At 42.3% G+C, this 19,621-nt stretch overlaps 1 protein-coding gene across 1 annotated transcript in view; it reads left to right on the top strand.

The window, feature by feature from the left end:
* DMBT1 (deleted in malignant brain tumors 1) overlaps nucleotides 1-18,997 on the top strand; it is a 101,075-nt gene extending 82,078 nt beyond the window's left edge. The window contains exons 40-48 of the mRNA XM_071564067.1: nucleotides 3,552-3,698; nucleotides 9,898-9,990; nucleotides 10,205-10,525; nucleotides 10,973-11,002; nucleotides 11,781-11,888; nucleotides 12,919-13,008; nucleotides 14,007-14,096; nucleotides 14,213-14,257; nucleotides 18,654-18,997. Coding sequence (XP_071420168.1) covers nucleotides 3,552-3,698; nucleotides 9,898-9,990; nucleotides 10,205-10,525; nucleotides 10,973-11,002; nucleotides 11,781-11,888; nucleotides 12,919-13,008; nucleotides 14,007-14,096; nucleotides 14,213-14,257; nucleotides 18,654-18,997 — 1,268 coding nt within the window. The remainder of the gene's footprint in view (nucleotides 1-3,551; nucleotides 3,699-9,897; nucleotides 9,991-10,204; nucleotides 10,526-10,972; nucleotides 11,003-11,780; nucleotides 11,889-12,918; nucleotides 13,009-14,006; nucleotides 14,097-14,212; nucleotides 14,258-18,653) is intronic.
* The last annotated feature ends 624 nt before the right edge of the window (nucleotides 18,998-19,621 follow it).

Genomic DNA, 19,621 nt, shown 5'->3' with positions numbered 1-19,621 from the left:
TTCTCACCTTAATGACTTTCATGAGAACTTGATGGCCATTTTCTTTTGAGGTGGGAGATGAAATTCCAAGTGGGCTGTTAATAATTTCAGCATCACCTGATACCTGATATCTGGGGTTCCTGGTGGACAACATGTTTGCCAAAAGCCAGCTAGGTGCCCTTTGAGTGTTGCTGGAAGGTCAAAAGAGGTGACCCTTCCCCTCTGCTCAGCACTGCAGATCTGCAGCACCATGTCCAACACAAGAGTGTGAGTTCCCTGCACAGGAGAGTTAAGATCATCCTGGAGCAACACCAGCAAAGGGCCATCAAGACACTCAGAGGGCTGGAGTCCAAGGTGTACAAGGAGATGTTGGTAGGCTTGGGCTTGGGCAGTCTCAAGGGCATGAAGGGAACTTCTACAGTCACCCATTTGGAGGGTACGGAGAAGATGGAGCCAGTTTCTTCCCAGAGGTGCACAGCAACTGGTCAAGAGGCAAAAGACACAAGGCAGGACCTAAATATAAAGAAAAATAATTTTTTTTTACTGTGAGGCAGTCAAGCCCTGACAGAGGGACCCCAGGAAGCTATGGAACCTCCATTCTTGGAGGAACTCAATGCTCTTGTAGACGTGACCCAGAACAACCCATTCTGAACCTGCTTCAAGCAGGGGCAATCCCAGAAACCTGTGGGAGTCCCTTCCCACCTGTATCAATCTCTGATTCTGTCTTTCCATGAAGTGTCCAGATTCAGGGAACTTCTCTGTTTTCCTTCAAATAAATGCCAGTGAGGCTGGTGAATGGATGGAACCAGCGTGAAAGGCTTCTTGGAAGATGTCACAAAGGAACCTGGGGGATGAGTTGTGATAATTTCTGGGATATAATGATACAGAAGTTGTCTGCAAACAGGAGCTTTGTGGATATTTTGCATTATCTCCAGGAGATGTCAACTTTACTCACATCCCAAGAAATACTGTCATGGATGATGTGTAGTGAAAGGAGAAGGAGATCTGTCTGTGTGAGTGTTCTCACATGGGGTGATACAGAGAGAATTGTGACAACCCCCATGACTCCAGTGCCATTGGCTCGTGTACACCTCAATATCTTTACTTGACCAAGAATGAATTTGTAATTTTGTCAAATTGAAAAATGCTTCCCTGAACTAGAAAATGCATTTCTCAACAGCATTTTACCTCTCTTCAGAGCCATATTGTTGCCAAACCTCTGTCCTACACAGAGCATTTCCCTCTCTGTGTTTAATCAATATTTGACATGGCAAAGTTCCATCCAACAAAGATTCAAAACCCTTTAGAGCATTCTAGCCAGTGTCACTCAGAGTCCCTCCAACACTGTTATAATACTGTCACAATCTTTTAATCACCTCTAATCTCTGTAAGCCAATTCTGTTTTCTTACTAACAAGACTAGGGGGGAGCACCCAAAAGCAGTCCCGAGGCACATTCTGCCCTTACAGAACCAACAAGCTTTCACACAGGAGACCCTTCATGAATTTAAGACCCTAATTCCACATAACTCACCTTGACAAAGTTCCTATTGAATGCCTGAAGATCATTTATTTGAGTGAGATAATCAGGATAAACCAAATCCAAAGGTTTAGAGTCATGACTCTTTTGCAGCCCAGGGGCAGGAAGCAACATGAAGGAACCAGGACTGTGTGAGATTCCTCTGAAGAGGGATATGCCATGATCTTCTGGCCATTCTGGGTCCTTACCCAAATTTAACCCTGGCAACTTCTTTTAATTGTCTGTCAGATGGCAGAAAAGTTCCAAAGCCTTGTCCTGTTCTCCATTGATTTTTCAAGTTGTTAGCAAGGAAAGACAGCTCATCCTTCCATGTGTCCTCATTCTCGTCACCTTCAGAACGCAGGGATTGCACAGAGCTTAATTATGCAGTTGTTGGGCATTCCCTGAAACAAAACAGGGTTTGTAAAGAAAGGTGAAGTATTATCATAGAAACATGGAATATTTGGAGCTGGAAGTGAACCACAGGGATTGAGTCAAACTGCCTGCTCCTCACAGAACTACCTACATCTAAACCTTGTGACTAAGGACATTGTCCAGGTGCTCCTTGAGCTCTGCCAGACTTGGTGCTGTGACCACTTCCCTGGGGAGCCTGTTCCAGTGCCCAAACACCCTTTCACTGAAGAACCTCTTCTAAAAATATCATTAATTTTACAGAAACTGCGATTGCTAAGATGTGTATTTTCTCTATTTCCTCCTCTCGCAGCTTCTATGGGAACTGAAATGCCTGAAAATTTCAATTTCATAATTATTCAGACATTTCTACCTTGAAATAATTTCCTCTAGCAAAAGCAACTTCCTCATTGAGTTATTACCGATTTACCTCTTGAATTTCTTTGGTAGTTTAGGCATAAGAAAACCCTCTTAAAATATGGTTTCCTTTGATCAGAATGAAGGCAGTAATACTGATTTGAAGAGTTTTCATGAGGTTAACCACAGACTTTTAAACTTTAAGGAGAATTAAGAAATGAAACTGAAATGTATATTTGGTTTGCCACAGTATGGAAAGGATGGGACTTCTTGTCTGTGAAAAATTTCATAACCAGATCAGGTTGCTAAAAAGTCCCATGTCTTTAAAAAAGGAGCTGCATTAAGCACCATTTTAATTTTATCTGTTGGATGGAGTTATCTCACACAGAGAAAAAATAATTTTTTTTCATTTCCTAGTGAAATTCAAAGGCCCTTAAATGATATTGAAATGCAAGCAGGAAAGCAAATTTAGTTGTAAGAAAGTCATGGCCACACTGTGTCACCTTGACTTGATTAACCTCATTTCTTGGCCATCTTTGTCTTGCTGAGTTGAATCTTGATTCTGCCTCTACTAATTTTAATGTGAGGGGCATGTTAAACTGTGCACTTCAGTCTACGTGTCCTATTGCATTGATTTTACTATCAAAAACTACTTAAATTTAAAGGCAGTATTAGTGACACCTCAATCCCTGGGACCCTCAATGCACTAAAAGGTCAATAACAGGTTTGTAATGACAAATGTTTAAAAGGTGCTGGAGAATGTCATGAGTGCTGGTGGTACTCTTTGTGACCTCTACCCATGGAGCCTGCTGAGGTCAAAAGGATTTGCAAGAAGCTGAGAAAATCTCTTCATTAAGACCATTGTCCACATGGAAGTGAAAGCAGGAAAAGCTGCAAGAATGCAGCACATGCCAAGGTAAGCAGTGTGTTGACACAAAGCTTAGCTGGGTAACAGGATGAAATGACCTGTCCTACCAAGTGTGGAGCCAAGGTCACCAATACCCATCAACTTTGGCACAGCTTTCACCTCTGACAAAGATTTTCCCTCACAGGGGATTCCAGAGGTTGGATGGTCACATCCTGATCCCGAGGCAACTCTCCTCTGGGACTGGGAAGCCAGACCCAACACTCAGTACTCAGTTTTGTCCAAAGAAGGTGGCTTCACATGGAAAGTTCCCACTTTAGCAGTAAATTCACTATAAATATGGGCAGCCTGTTTGCAGGTTGTGTTATCACAGATGTGATTTGCCCTTTTCTCTAATCATTATCCCCTATATCCCGCACCAGCCTTTTTAGCCAGCAGCAAACTTGCAGCAAGTGTGGGTAATGCCCTTCCCAAATTGTCGTTCACAAAGCTTAGCCATCATGACGATGATGATGATGATGATGATGATGATGATGATGATGATGATGATGATGATGATGATGATGATGGTTCAGCATGCAAAAATGCCTTTCACTTCAGAACTTACTGGATTTGGATTTAGTAGAATGGCTGGCAGAGACAGAACATGGCTTGGATCAGCAATAGTGTGGCAGCAGGACCAGGGCAGGGACCATCCTCCTGTGCTGGGCACTGCTGAGGCTGCACCTCATATCCTGAGGTCGGTTTTTGTGTCTCTCATGAATAGCTATTGAGGGTCTGGAGCATGTCCAGTGAAGGAGCTGAGGAAAGCAGCTGAGGGAGCAGGGGTGGGGGGTTTAATCTGGAGAAAAGTGGGCTCAGGAGGGACCTCCTTGCTCTCTACAGCTGAGCTCACTTGTGTGGAGATCCAGGTTTTGGCACACAGGTCCCTCAGTCCCACTGGCTGAGAGCTGCTGGGGCTGCTTCTGTGTGGCACTGTGAAAATCTCCACTGTGGCAGGGCACTGGCCAGCACCAAACTGCAGGACATGTAATGGCTTTAAGAAAAATCAGGATTTACTTCATAAGATATATTCCTTCAAAACTACTTCAGTGAAGTTTCTTACAAATATTAGATGTGGTAGCTACCAGGTGTCAAGGTTTATAGTCCCTGTAAGGGATAATGAGGGAAGAGCTGCAAGGGAAGATGAAACAGGTGGATATCTCAGATGAGTCAGAATTTATCCCAATCTCCACCTGAACAGAGACACATCCTCTGACCTTGACAGGAGAGATAAGGAATGGAAACAACTGTACTGCTGTTTGTAGCTGTCTCTTGCATACGTTTATTTTCATCTCTGCTTACTTTACAGGCCTCTTTACAGGCTCCACAATTGCACGGTGGTGTTGGAGCATCTTTTCCAGATCCGTGCACACTTCCCAAGGACAGTGTCTCGCTGCCCTCCAGTGGCAGCAGCCTCCAGAACAGTCGCATTTTCCCTTTGGTTTTAGTCCCTTTAGACCCAGGTCCCTGTGGAAATTTTAACACTGATTTTCTATGAAAATCAGACTTTTAGATGCCTTTGGTGACCTCACTTTTGTTTGCAAATGTTGGAGGAGTTTCCTTATCAGAGCTGCAGAGCAGGATGACTTTGTAGAGAACTGGCTCCTTAGCAGGAGGTGTCCCATGAAGAACATGTCCCATGTACCTCTGTCTGTCTGTGCACACATATATTCCACACTATATCCATGCTATTTCCCTGATGGTCAGATGTTGGATTTCACAATACAAAATACACACTGGAATTCACACACAGTCAGAAAAAGCTGAAAAAACCCCATATTTCCAGGGAGGGGTAGTTTTATGTTGCCAGTGCAGCAAAACTTCATTCCACAAAGACAGGTTAATACTCCAGATCCACTATAAAGCCATTTCATGTCAGACAAATGCTGCTTGTTCTCGATGAGCAGATTTTGATAGATTCCTGTAAGAAGATGTTCTGGGAAACAGCTTTGCTCTTTCAAGACCACAAAGGTCACCCTTACTGTCATCACTGTTGGTTCCTGCCACACAGGATTAGTCTGCTTGCTCAGCTTTGGCCTGAAATCTTATCACTTCCTTTCTAATCACAGAATTATAGAAGGGTTTGGGTTTGAAAGCATTCATGAAGCTCCTGTAGTTCCAATCCCCTGCCATGGGTGGGGACACCTTCCACTAGACCAGGTTTCTTAGAGCTCCATCCAAAGTAGATTTGAACTCTTCCAGGGATGGGGCAGCCACAGCTTCTCTAGGCAACCTGTGCCACGGCCTCACCACACTTACAGGCAACAATTTCTCCCCAAAATCCCATTTAATCCTTCCCTCTCTCACCATGAAGCCATTCCCTCTTGCCCTGTCATTCCAGGTCCTTATCCAAAGTCCCTCTCCAGCTCTCTTGGAGCCCCTTCAGTCACAGGAAAGGGCTCCAAGGTCTCCTAGGAGCTTTCTCTTCTCCAAGCTGACCAACCCCAGCTCTCCCAGCCTGCCTCCAGGGCAGAGGTGCTCCAGCCTTCTGGACATCTCCTCTGGACTCTCTCAAGAAGCTCCACATCCTTCTAATATTGGAGGACCCAGAGCTGGATGCAGTGCTGCAGGTGAGGTCTCACCAGAGCAGAGAGACTGGGGAGAATCACCTTCCTCAACTGACCACGCTGCTTTTGATGCTGGAGAGAGGTCATCCTGTGACACCTGTCCCTATAGATTTGTTGGACAGACCTTGAGCCACCACCAGCGCCTGCCACCATTACTGCTTAATAGGGTGGAAAACAGCCTGAGGGGAGATGCAGCCACATCACACAAGAGCTGGGTGGTGGAGTCCTCAGCCTTCTGCATGTTCCCTGGCACAATAACTTCTTTGGGACCTGTTTCACAAAAGAGAATGAGCAATGCTGAAAAATCAAGTCTTGATGCACATTCATACTGAAGATACTTGCATTTAGCCCTGTTCCCCATACCTTCTCTTCCTATATTAAGGCTTCAACTAGAGCTGCACCGAAATGTCACTAATTAAGAGCTTAGTTTATTAATAGGTTGGTTGCCTACAAATAGACAATGTGAATTATGTCCTCACTTTCCATTAACACCCCTGATCCTATTGCATGGGATTTCTTGGACAAGTAACTTCACTGCTGAGCACACTGGTTGGCTGAGTCACCAGAGAGACACAGCTATTCCACAGGAGTCTACACTTCCTAGAGAGAACATTATTGAAAGAAAATTAGTACCCACCACACTGTTCCCACATGGAGAGAAATATATTGATAAAGATCTACCATAGAGTCACTGAGTCACTTCAGGAGACGATGCTGAATTCAAGTAAAACACACAGAGAACTGAGAGTTTAGATTCTTGGCATGACTGGGTTTGCTCAGTGTCATGTGAAGGTAAGAACATGGCTATCTAGATAGGTATGACATATCACAGTGTGCTCTGAAAATAGAAAAGCATTTGTGAAAAGAAAGAATTTATGTTCACTTTTAATTCAGCTAAGAAAACTTAGCTTTGGTTTTTTACTCTTTGCAGCTGAGTCCCATCTTCTCCCTGACAAAGGGAGCAGAACTGGAGGCATTTTCTCTGGTATCAGGGGCCATGGTGGTGTTGATGCCATCACCTCATGCCAAGGAGAAGATTGTGTGGCTGGATCCAGGGCTTTGACAGAGGCCAATCTTATCCAGCTAAATTGGAGGCCCTTTCTAGCTGGGATTCCCTTTTTCCATGCAAATCACCTAATCTGAAAAAATACCATGCAAACAGGTGGCAAAGTATATCCAACGTGACTTGTGTATTTCCTCTCCCTGATGACTTTATTTCATGTATTCTCCTAGTCCATTATTAATTAGTATTTATAATGGCACTACAGTATCTTCTGCCTCTCATCCTTTGATCACATGTCCCTTGAGAGTAGCATAATATTCTGTTACTTGTTCCTACCCTTCAGTTTACAAATATGTTGGTAGCACCTTCTGGCCCTATTTTTCTCCATTTCCTTGGTGCTGTAGTTTTTCTTACCCAATCTGACCTTGGCCAATATGTCTTACAGCTGATTTATTGATTTTGGGGCTGCAAGTGAGAGAGAGAGAGAACTACAGATCTGAAATAGCCTGGAGGGATCCACTCCAGCATAAAGAGAATTCAGAAAAGTAAGAAAAAACATAAAAACTGCTTCGTACAGCAGTAATTTGTGGAGGACAAAGAGAATTTGTTTGAGACTTTCCTGGCGTTTTTAGGATGTTAATCTTTTGGCACAACTCTTACACCAATTTAATCTGGTTTAGGATGGTTGTAAATTGGAAACTGTCTTAATGGGTAGCATGAGAGTCCTTACCAAACAGCCTAATCTCCAAAAGTAAATCACAGCTTCCTGGAACAACCACATCTTCAACACAGGGCCCCAGAGGTGCCTGGGGAGTGTTTGGGAAGATCTCAGCAGGCAGTCTGGAACAGCTCCATGATGTGGATCCCCTCATCCGGGTGTCTGGATGTACCCTGTGAAATGAAAATACTCAGTAAATCACTTCCTTGGCATTGATCTGGAAGTTCAGGAAGGAAGATCAAGTTGCACAACACATACCTTTGATGCAGAGCAGACCCCATTTAATATAAATTCTGAGGCTGTGCTGGGTTAGAGCACACCACCACGAGGACAATGGACCTGCAGGTGCGTCTCACCTGGCTGCTCCTGCTAAGCACCACTCTCCTCTCTGAACCAGGTACTGCCTCCACAACTTTTTCATGCTTGCAGGGGAATGTTACAGATAGAATTGGTTACTAACAGACTGCCTTGCTGCAAAGTGTGGCAAAGGTTGTCCTAAAATATTGCTGATGAGTTTCGATCCATTGATGTGATGGTTTAGTTTGACATCTAATTAAAAAATTCAGTTCAAATCCATAGGTTGCATTTCAAAATATGTGTATTCCAAATTGCAGAATATTATATGTATATTACAAATATTATATATATTATATGTATTATATGAAGATATTATATATCAAAATAGATATAACCTATGAATGTTATGGACTGAAGAAGGATGCATAATATTTCTTTGTTTCTCTTCTGTGATGAGAATAGTATGTGGAAACTATTCCTTAATCATTCATCTTCTAATATTGCAGTCTTAATTAAAATTCTTCTATACTGTACATTTTCAAATGTAGAGAAAGAGAGAAAAAGAAACACAGAGCAATCTGCCAGACTCAGGTGAAAACATACTCTACTGCAGTGACACCTTCCTTCAAACTTCAGACAGCAAACCCAAACCTTACTTATAAACTTCCCAGTTTAAATGAGATACTTTGAGCTTTAAATATCAGCATGAGCATCAGGAAAAAAATTTTGCCAATCCTTTACAAAAGAGGTAATTTCACAGAGTGCAGATTAAGGATTGGCCATATTGAATTATATAAAAAACAAGAGCAAAGAGAGCCCAGAGGGAAGTTCAGCATCAGGGAGTACTAAACTGCATTTCAAGAATGTGATCAAATCCCAGCACTTCAGCAGAACATAATCTTGGTCCTTACTCCGTGGGTTCACTTTTGTCTTGATTTGACCTAACATAGACTGGATTAATTTTGACTGGAAAAACCCCTTAGAATCCTGTCTTGCACACCAAAGACTTTGGTATCACGAAAATGAAATTCTGTAAAAGTGTCTGAAGACTAAATGGCAATTTGAAAAGGAAGTTAGAAAATCCCCAGGTGAAATTTCCCCTGATTTTCAGAGCATGCCAATGCTGAAAGAACCAGTACATTACTTTGAAATGCTGCTATTTGAAAACATTGCTCTGAGCCCTGGCAGCCTATATCCTGTTTCCTTTCATGGATATTAGTAGATTTTCTTAAGTATTTATGTGACTAAAACTACAGATTATCAATTTGACACAATCAGGCCACAGGTCTGAAGATCATTTCTTCCCCTGATATCTGAACCATGATCAAACACTTTGCTGTATAATATACTATATTATATAGTATATTCATTCCTGCATGGTTAGACAAATCTGGGTTTCACAAGCAGACCTGAGCAGGCACTTGCAGAGATTTAAGCCATAATGTTCTGTCAGCCAAAACAGCTGTCACATTCTGCACAGACAGGGGTCCACAGCCTCCACTGCTGCTCTGCCAAAGACATATGGCAAAGGTGAGGAACTTTTCCTGCTGCCCCAGTGAAATTTGGCAGAGTTCAGCTCCCACAAGCCCTGCCTTCACTGGGGTAAAGATACATGAGGATTTCTGGAGGCACATCCCTTTGCTCTTTGTCCTGCCCTGAAATAACGTTGTCTGCAGTCATCTTCCACTGAGCCAAGAGAAGATGAGGGAACAACCTCATCTCCCCTCTCCCACCTCTTTTCATAAGGGATTGACAACACTTTTTTCATGTTACTCAAGCTCAAAGTATCTCATTCAACCACAGGATTGCTTTCAAAAGCACCACAAGCCAACACTTACTGTATGGAACAGGAGGAATTTCTTCACAGAAAGGTTTGTTAAGCCCTGAAAGGGGCTGCCCAAAATGGTGGTGGAGTCCCCATCCCTAAAGGTGTTCAAGGAACAACTGGATGTGGCCCTTACTGCTCTCATCTGGTAGACAAGGTGGTGATCAGTGAAAGGTTGGACTTGGTGATCTTGGAGAACTTTTGCATTTTAAATAAGTCTGTAACTCTATATCAACGCATAACAGGCACCTTCTCACAGCAAAACATAAAACACAGCCAGAATTGTCATGCTAATGTGTTTTCTCCTCTGCCACAGCAACCGCTACGTGGTGGAACCAACCACCTCCAGATCACAAATCACCATGGGACAAATTTTCAGACTGGATTAAAGACAAACTTAAACCCCTAGGTAAGAGGGTGAGATGGGCTCTGAGTGAGAACCTGCTGGGCAGATCTGTAGGGTTACCTGGGTGAGCTGGTTCCCTCAGCAGCACAGCCATCGATAACCCAGCGGGGTAGATCAGTCTCTGCACTCAGCAGAGCCATGGGGGTGCAACTTTAGACATAAGAATAAGCAGATATAAATGAGCAAATTGAGATTTACCTGTCAATTTTTTCTTCAGTTCCACAACCACCACAGCTGCGACTGGAATCCGGATGGCACCGATGCGCCGGGAGAGTGGAAGTTTTCCACGACGGCAAATGGGGCACAGTCTGTGACGATTATTTCAACTTGAGAAGTGCCAATGTTGTGTGCAGACAACTTAAGTGTGGTCAGGCTGTCTCTGTCTTGGGACTGTCTTACTTTGGCCCCAGTGGGAAGGATATCCAGCTGGATGACGTGCGGTGCAGAGGGTCGGAATCCCACCTGTGGGACTGCCGGCACGCCGGCTGGGGCAGACACAACTGTGGACACAATGAGGATGTTGGTGTCATCTGCTCAGGTAAATACAAAAGTTATGTGCTCTTACAAACCTCTTTGGACTTTCTTGTTGACCAGAAATGCAAGAGCAGAGCTTGGAATTCACACCAAGACTGGAATGTGTGTGTGTGGAGGCTCCTCCTCCTTGTGTGAGTGAGGGGAAAAAAGGGTGTCCTGGACAAAATACTTTGAGCAGCAAGCACTGAGTATGAAAACTGTGGAAAACCGCTAGTTCAGGACCACTTCAGTCCACATCTGAATACATCTCGTTCTCAAGAGAAGAAAGACAAACAGATAAGAGAAGGTAGAGGCACATTCAGGTGTGAACCAGGCATGTCTGATTGGAAATAAAAACTATTGTCATAAACATAATGGAAATCAAAGATTGCATCATTAGAAGCAGCCTATTTTGAAGCACTATAAATACCTGCACAATATAGTAAACTTTTGCTCTTTTTTGTGTTCACAGGTGCAATACACTCCACAGCTGCACCCTCAGGTAAGGGAAGCCTTTTGAGACATCAGTCCATTAGCTCTTCACAGAGACTAATTTTTAACTCAAAAATTCATGTGATTACAGCTCCTTAGCAGACAGTTTCCTAGAAAGGCATATTCTCTGCATTAGTAATTATTGCTCCAAATTACTATTTATTCATCTACTGCGATATAATTTCTGTTCTTTGCATTAGTTAATACAAGTTGTATTTGCCCGTTATCTACCAATAATTAGGGAAAACACAAGGCAAGTCTTAACACTTCAAGTCTGACTCCTTTTTTCCTATTGTTCCTGAAATAATCATAACACCCTGGAAATCTTAAAGTGCAGACTCTACTCATGTTTTCTGTTTTTTTAAAGTATTAATTATCCTCTTCATAATACACAGGCACAGAGCAACGGGTGTTAAAATGCATTTTTCTATCATATAGGATAATAGAATTATGATTATATGGTTTATTATGTTATATGTAACATAGAAATTAAATACTGGTTCCCAAAATCCTTTATCCTTAAGGCTTTAACCCACTAAAGTCCATTGTAGTAATGCTGAGCTGTTGCTGCATATTTTCCACAGCTTTTTCTGCACTGATGGTACCACTGGCAAATATCTCAAACTCATTTAGAACTGCCATTAATTGACAGAAATCTCAATTTGCCAGAAGGGAAGGTCTGGTGCATTAACCCACTGCTGCACAAAACCTGCTGTTTAGATTATTTCACCAATGTCTCCATTCTCATGACCATTCTTTTAGCTCTCTAACAATATGTTTCCTCTCAGTTCCAGCATCCTCAACGAAGGCCCAAACTTCCAAAGCTACGTCAACACCTGCCACAGAGAGCCCTGTTGTAACATCCACCACAGAAGCCCCAACTTCTACAGAAAAAGGTAAGGTTAAAAGACAAACTGCAAATGTCCTGTAAGGGAATTTTGAGCAATATATGCAATGTTTAGAGCAGAGAGGAGGAACACTGGGAATGCAGAAAACATATTGAATAACACTGTGTGTAACTAGCCTTGGAAGAGCCAATGGTCAACACCATCTTTGCATCTTTCCAAATGAGTATTGCATCTCTAGTAGTGAAACAATGCAGTCAGAAACAACACAGGTATTGACTACCTTTATTATTAAATATTAAATGAAGGTGAAAGTCTTTTTTTCCATGAAAAAGAAAGCCTGTGCAATGACTCACTGTCTGGCAAAGCCTGTATCTAGTTACTTTCAAGACTTCCATTCAAAAGATCATTCCTCATTTCTGCCAATCTCTTCTCTTTATATTTCCTCAACCTGCCTCAGCTGTGTCTTCTGCACCCACTGCTGTCACAGAGGAAACTGCAATATCAGTTCCCCAAAATCCCAACCACAGCCACTTTACAAGTGCCATTTAAAACAAATATTCTCTTAATTTGGGTTTTTCAGTTGAACTAAGGTGTGACCAAGTAAATCTATAAATATTCATAGCAGACAATTACAAATAAAATATCTTTGTGAAGGAACAACTCCCTTGAAACATCTTCACTTGAAAAATACCAGCCTGTCAGGACATAACAGGAATATATGCACTTATTAAATAATACCCTTGAGATTGTCGCCATAAATAATATATTTATAAATTGGCAAAAATCTGTCATTTTGTGTGCCCAAGATTCATATAAACTTCAGAAATATTAAGTTACACAGGCAGGCATTTGCTTTCATGTCCCTCAGCTGGGAGATGAGTTATTTGGCAGACTGATAATCATGGAATGGTTTGGGTTGGAATGGACCTTAAAGATCATTTAGTTCCAACCCTCAGCCATGGACAGGGATACCACCCACTAGAGCAGGTTTTTTATCAGGTCTGAGAACTAAAGCAAGTCCCAAGCTCTTCAAATCACTCTTATGCTTTTAATTGCTACTCCTTTCTCACCCTTCCAGCCTCCCCTGCCAGCACAGCTGCCTCCCTCCCTTCCACTGCCATCATAGAGGAAAGCAAGACATCAGAAATCCCAACTACACTGCAGACAGGTAAAGGGCATTTGTGCAACATGCCCCATTAGCAGTGCTGGCATACCATATACCAGTGTTATCACTAAGTTAAAACATTAATTTCTATTTTTGCTTCTGACTTTCTTTTTGCTTTCCTCACTCTCAGTAAAAGAAGTCTGAAATATTTTTTATGCTTGTATTGCAAAGCTTAACATGAACATCCATTTCTGAGCCATGTCAGTGGATGTGGAAGACAACCAATACACAGGCTCCCGTGTCCAGAAAGCCTGAAGGCAATTAAATTCCTCAAGAGCTGATTTCACTCATTCAGCCCAACCTAAATGCTCTATCCCTCTTGTTTCCATATCTCCTCCTTTTTCTCACAACTTCTGAAAATATTCCAGAATTGAACTATTCATCTTCCCTCCTTACAGATGGCAGCACCACAGCTCCAGAAATGCCAGCTACAGTTGCTGAAGGTAAGAACAGCCATTTTACAAGTGCCATTTAAAACAAATATTCTCTTAATTTGGGTTTTTCAGTTGAACTAAGATGTAACCACATAAATCTGTAAATCTTCATAGCAGACAATTACAAATAAAATATCTTTGTGAAGGAACAACTTGCAATGTCTACACTTGAAAAATACCAGCCTGTCAGGACATAACAGGAATATATGCACTTATTAAATAATACCCTTGAGATTGAAGCTATATATAATACAATTAGAAATTTGCAAAAAAATTGTCATTTTGTGTGCCCAAGATTCATGTAAACTTCAGAAATATTAAGTTGCACAGGCAGGCATTTGCTTTCATGTCCCTCAGCTGGGAGATGAGTTATTTGGCAGACTGATAATCATGGAATGGTTTGGGTTGGAATGGACCTTAAAGATCATTTAGTTCCAACCCTCAGCCATGGACAGGGATACCACCCACTAGAGCAGGTTTTTTATCAGGTCTGAGAACTAAAACAAGTCCCAAGCTCTTCAAATCACTCTTATGCTTTTAATTGCTACTCCTTTCTCACCCTTCCAGCCTTCCCTGCCAGCACAGCTGCCTCCCTCCCTTCCACTGCCATCACAGAGAAAAGCAAGACATCAGAAATCCCAACTACACTGCAGACAGGTAAAGGGCATTTGTGCAACATGCAACATGTTAGAAAAATGTGGTTATAAGTTTTGGTTAGGAGGGGACTTCTGAAAATACTCTAGAATCAAGCTTTTCACTTTCTCCCCTTACAGGTGGCAGTACCTCAGCTCCAGAAATCCCAACCACAGTTGCTCACGGTAAGATACAGACACTATGCCATAAAATCTAATAAAAATAGTGCCTGAGTTTGTTCAAAATATGTTACATTGGTAGGATTAAAATAACTGTATAAAGCTTAAGATCTGTCAGCTTAAGATCTGTCTAATTCATTTTCTCAGTGAAGAAAAACTGAACTTATATTCAATATTAATGAAACATCTCCTCACCTGAGTAAATATTTACCAGAGGTTTTAGCTCAAATGACCAGATTTTAGAGGCTACAATCTGAGTCACTTTTCCTTCAAGGATATCATCAGAGTCATATCAGCAATCTTCAGCTCCACTTTCTATCACTGATTGATGGTTTTCTCAGTAATGTATTTCCTCAATACTTTCACAGGCTCCACTGCAGTAGTTGAAGAGACTGAGGCAGCATCTACACCAGGAGTCCCAAGCACAACTTCTGGAGGCAGAACTAGAGTTGCAAGAGCTGCTTCGAACCAAAGTAAGCTTTATTATCCAGTAGATAAGAAGCTTTAATATCCAACTTTCAAATATTTACTTATTGTGGTGGTGTGTTCACAGAGACTTCCCACTTTTGTCTAGTAAAATGACAAATCCAGGTACTATAATCAAACTAATCTGTGTTCATATCTGTGCTGCTCATTGTTTTACATTGTTCCTACTGGTTTTTTGCTTCAAAATTTCAAGAGGTTATTCTGTCACAGGGATACAGGATTTGATTGCAGCTGCCCGAGCTCGGGCCACTACTGAGCCACCAACAACTCCAGCACCACCAACTACAGTGACAGAAGGTAGGAAACAGCCAGGCCCAACCTGTGTTCTTCAGGGGCAAAAATATCCCTGTCCTGCATCACTGTGCAAGGCACCACCTGGGGCTCAGAATGTCCCTGACCTGCCAACAGGTGCCAAAGACACAATCCTGGGCATACCTTGCATGGTTATTCCATCCACATACTCCTCTTCAGCACCTCTTAGTGGTCCCCAATGGGGGTAAAATCAACTTGCGTTGGGAAAACTCAGAGCTTGGACCCAGCCCTTCCTCAGTGCTCATGGTGCTGCAATGTCCCACCTTTCCCCATTCTCTTCACTGGGGAAACTCTTACTCTGACATCTGTTTTGTAATACACTTTGCAAGTTTTTAAGGAATGAGCTGCTATAACAAATTTGTGAAATCATTTCTTCGGTATTAAAAAATCTTCAAACCAGAATTTTGACCAGACAGGGCCATTTTGCATCATCCATTAGATGAGCTGTGACCTTCCTATGCACCACATACTGTTCTGATGATAGCACTAGTAAACCACTCTGCAAACCTCTCCTGGGGAGGTGACTGTACTGTGCCTCTGAACTTGACAGGTACTTTTAAAACACACACAAAAATTTGCATTGTACATTATATTCAATATTCTTTTATTGATGGACATTTTCTGCAGTGCCTACACTTGCTCTTTTGGCTCTCTAGAAAGCCAAGAAACTGGTGGCCTTGCCCTTCAGAGAACAGTGACAGACACTTTCCACATAAACTAAATTCAGCTCTTTAAAACTTCCCTTTTCCCCCCAAGTCTTATATATTTTTGAATCATTCATCCAAGCTGTCCCCATCATCTCTATCTTTCTTAAACACACAATCCCTGATAGAGCAGCTGAAGTCTCTTTAGCAGCAAGGACAACAAGCAGGTCCATGTATCCCTCTGAGAGCAAGACTGAGACTGCACTGGCTGACTGTAAAGTAACATTCCCGACTTCCAGCTTTTCCATGGCCCTTCTGTGCCAGCTGAAAGGGTGACTCTGCCATTGTGCATCAGTTTTCTCCTTCCAAACAGCTGCCTGTTCCACCTGTCTTTATTGACTTCTATCTTGCTAATTTTTGACATTTATTCAGTTTATGAAGGTCACTTGGAATTCTCATCTTGTCCTCCAGAGAGTGCACAGATCTCACTTTTCCTTCTGCCACTCTCTGTACTTTTCCAGTTTCAGTGGCACGGGCTGAGTAGTTCCTTACAGTCTGGGAGCTGTGACCTCCTGTTTGACACCCAAACCATCTGCTAGTCCAAGGTGCTGCATAACATAATAAACAATTACTAAGGCAACTGATAGTTTTTCTTGTTAAACCCTTTTTTTAACACTTTTTCTTCTGCAGCCTTACCTCTGCTGTCTGAAGTTCCGAGCTGAGACTCAGTGCCAGTAATTAGAAAGTATGATACAGATTTAATTACTGTTCCATCCATTACCCTTTTGCCAAACAATATTTTCATGTCCAAGATGTAGGATCTACCCACCCTAATTTCTGCAAATATTATCTTACTAATTAACAGGCAAATCTTCAGCTCAGTGAAGAAGTACCAGTCACTTTTTATTACCTTTTTCCTGCCAGTCATTTCCCTTTCAAAAGGATAGAAACAAAAACTTTCCTACTCAAAGACTATTTTACCAGGCATTGATCAGATTTTGCTGCTTGACTTGACTTACTTATTCAGACTGGAGTTTACTTCAGCTGCATGAAAGAAGTTTGCAATTCTTTGCACACACAAGTGAAACTGAGGAATGAATGTGGTCCCTCAAGATTTACTTTTATTTGCTTGGTTTTCAAAAGTGAAAAGTGCATTTCTAAAAGGAGTGATCTGCTGACCATTATTGAGGCTTGAGGAACATAATGCACAGTGTATATGTGGTTTCATAAGAATTACTATGGAACTATGTGCTTGTAACTATTTTTTGCCTACATCTACTTAACCAAGTATTTGAGCAGACAGTTTAATCTCACTTCTGCATCCTGTGTGTAACAGGGTTGCTGTTCAATGGCTAAAGGGAAAAAGGTTCCCCTCTAGCTCTAATTAATAAAGTCATTACTTTCCCTTGTACACATTGCAGGTAAACTGTTGTAAAGTCTCACAAAAATCAAGTGGTCATTGATTCCTTCAATTAAGTTCTACTCTTAACTAAGCACAAAGAATTGACTTTGAAAAATACAAATATCAATCATTTTCCTTTACGTATTTACTGAAATTGAAAAGTGCTATTCAGCTGTCTGTAGACATCACATACATCAAAGATTCTTAAGACTGCTACTTAATCAGTCCTTTATTTTCTGAAAAAGTGCCCACGAAAATTTCAGACTGATGATCATATTTCATATTAATGAAATATTTATTTATAAAATTTAGCAGAAAATGTGCCTCATGCCCATAAAGCCATTTTAAATAGCAAGTGAAAAACAATAAATTCATTTCTGCCTATAAATCCAGGTCTGGATCTGAACTGGGAAATTTGGATCTGCCTCTTCCTCCATATTCCCACCTGAATTTAGATAGTTAATTTAGTCTTAAAGTAGTCTTAACTTTGTATCTAACACCTTTCACCATCTTTGGCACATACTCAGTGCCTGGATCAAGAGGTTAATTAGCATTTGTTTCAATTATCTATTTTTCTCCCTGAATTTGTATTTGGCACTCTTGTGGAAGTTTGGACCTAGATCTTGGGAAGTGAGTCAGGCACGTTGCTGCTGGCACTGCTCCACAGTCAACTTTTACAGAAGTAAATGCTTTGCATGGTACTGAGATGGAAGGAGCTTTGATCATGGCCAGCAAAAAGGAATTAAGGACAAAGAGCCCCAGGAAACATGACCCTCATCCAGAATGGATGTGCATTAATTGGTTACAAATGGCTGCCAGGTGACAGAAAAACATCCCCAAATGAAAACCTTGTAATTACTGACCCACCAAGGACTAAGACAGGTGTGTGTACTTGGTGCAGTTTATGGTGGCTACGAACTAGGAGCAACTCAATTATGCTGTTGGTGGTGTCTCTGATTTCTTTCTCTGAAAGAAAAATATTCGCTAAGTACCCAGCTCTCAGCAATGAGCCTGGCCTGAGGAAATAGCTCTGCCAGTGTTCTGGGGAAATGGTGCTGTGCCAACCATCTGTTATGCCAGTGGGTCAGCAAGGATGGGGAAAGAGGCTGAACTAGGAATTATTTAAAGCATGGAAAAAACCAAACCCAAACCATATTCTTTGGATTGCACAGTATCCCAGGAAAAGGTCGGCTCTGGGTGTTTGTGTTAGTCCTTTGTGTAGCACTGTGGTACAGATGATGGTAATGAAGAGGTAGGAAAGCTTTTCTTTGACACACACAGGGGGAAAGGCCACTGGCTGCACAGGAGAGGAGCATTTTCCCCAGAGATCAGCATGCTGGGAGAGGACCACGTCTGTGCCCATGGGGGATTACGTGTATAAAGCTGGGTTTGAGAATTGATAATAACTGTCCTAGAGTAGCACTGCAATTCCAGGGACGAACCACAGTGTGGGCTGCTCCTGACTCCACTGGGGTGACCCTTGGCCTGAGATGAGACCAGCTGTACCAGCACCTTGGGCACACACCACTGACACGTGGCACGGCCTCTTTCTTCACAGCACCCCCCACTGCTCTGCCCACACGACTGGCTGGTGGTGACCAGTGCGCCGGCCGTGTGGAACTCTACTACAACGGAAGCTGGGGGACCGTCTGCGATGATTCCTGGGACCTGGAAGATGCCCAGGTGGTGTGCAGGAGCCTGGGGTGTGGAGAAGCCCTGCTGGCTGTGCCTGAAGCTCTGTTTGGCTCAGGCTCTGGGAGCATCCTCCTCGATGATGTGCAGTGCAAAGGGCATGAGGAGAACCTGTTGGGGTGCTCCCACCCGGGCATCGGTGTCCATAAATGCCAGCACAAAGAGGATGCTGGTGTCATCTGTTCAGGTACACTGGCACTTCTACGTTAGATACTGGGAAAAAGTTCTTCCCCCAGAGGGTGATGGGCACTGAACAGGCTTCCCGGGGCAGTAGGCAGAGTTCAAGAAGATTTTGGACAAAGCTCTCAGGGACAGGGTGGGATTGTTGGGGTGCCTGCAGTGCCAGGAGTAGGATGTCAGTGATCCTTGTGGGTTCTTTTCAACTCAGAGTATTCTATGATCTCTCATAAGCTTTTACCCACTAAGCAATTCAAGTGTGCTTACTGCTAAGATTTTTATGCACAGCTTGTTTCCATCAGTGGAATCACTTCAGGTATGAAACCAAGACCTGTGAGAATTGCTGGGAGTTTTGTTGACTGATGCAGTTTATTCACACAGCATTGTGTTTTAATTTTTTATTTTAATTCTTCAATTCTTTGGCTACCTGGAATATAGTTGTAAATCCTACTCTGTTACCTGGCTGCTTTCTGCATTGCTATTTGATTCATAATTTTACATCATCGCTGTTATATCTCAGTCCTCCTCCCTCTAGTTTCCCATAAATTATAAACTGTGAGTAGTCAACCAAATTCCCTTTTCTTGTAGTTAGTGGAAATTGGGTTTAGTGACTTCCTTTAGGATTTTTCTGATTCAATTCCCAGTTTTCCAGCAATT

The sequence above is a fragment of the Pithys albifrons genome, chromosome 9 (genome assembly GCF_047495875.1).
Source record: "Pithys albifrons albifrons isolate INPA30051 chromosome 9, PitAlb_v1, whole genome shotgun sequence".
Lineage (NCBI taxonomy): Eukaryota > Metazoa > Chordata > Aves > Passeriformes > Thamnophilidae > Pithys > Pithys albifrons.
This window is presented reverse-complemented; position numbering and strand designations above follow the sequence as displayed.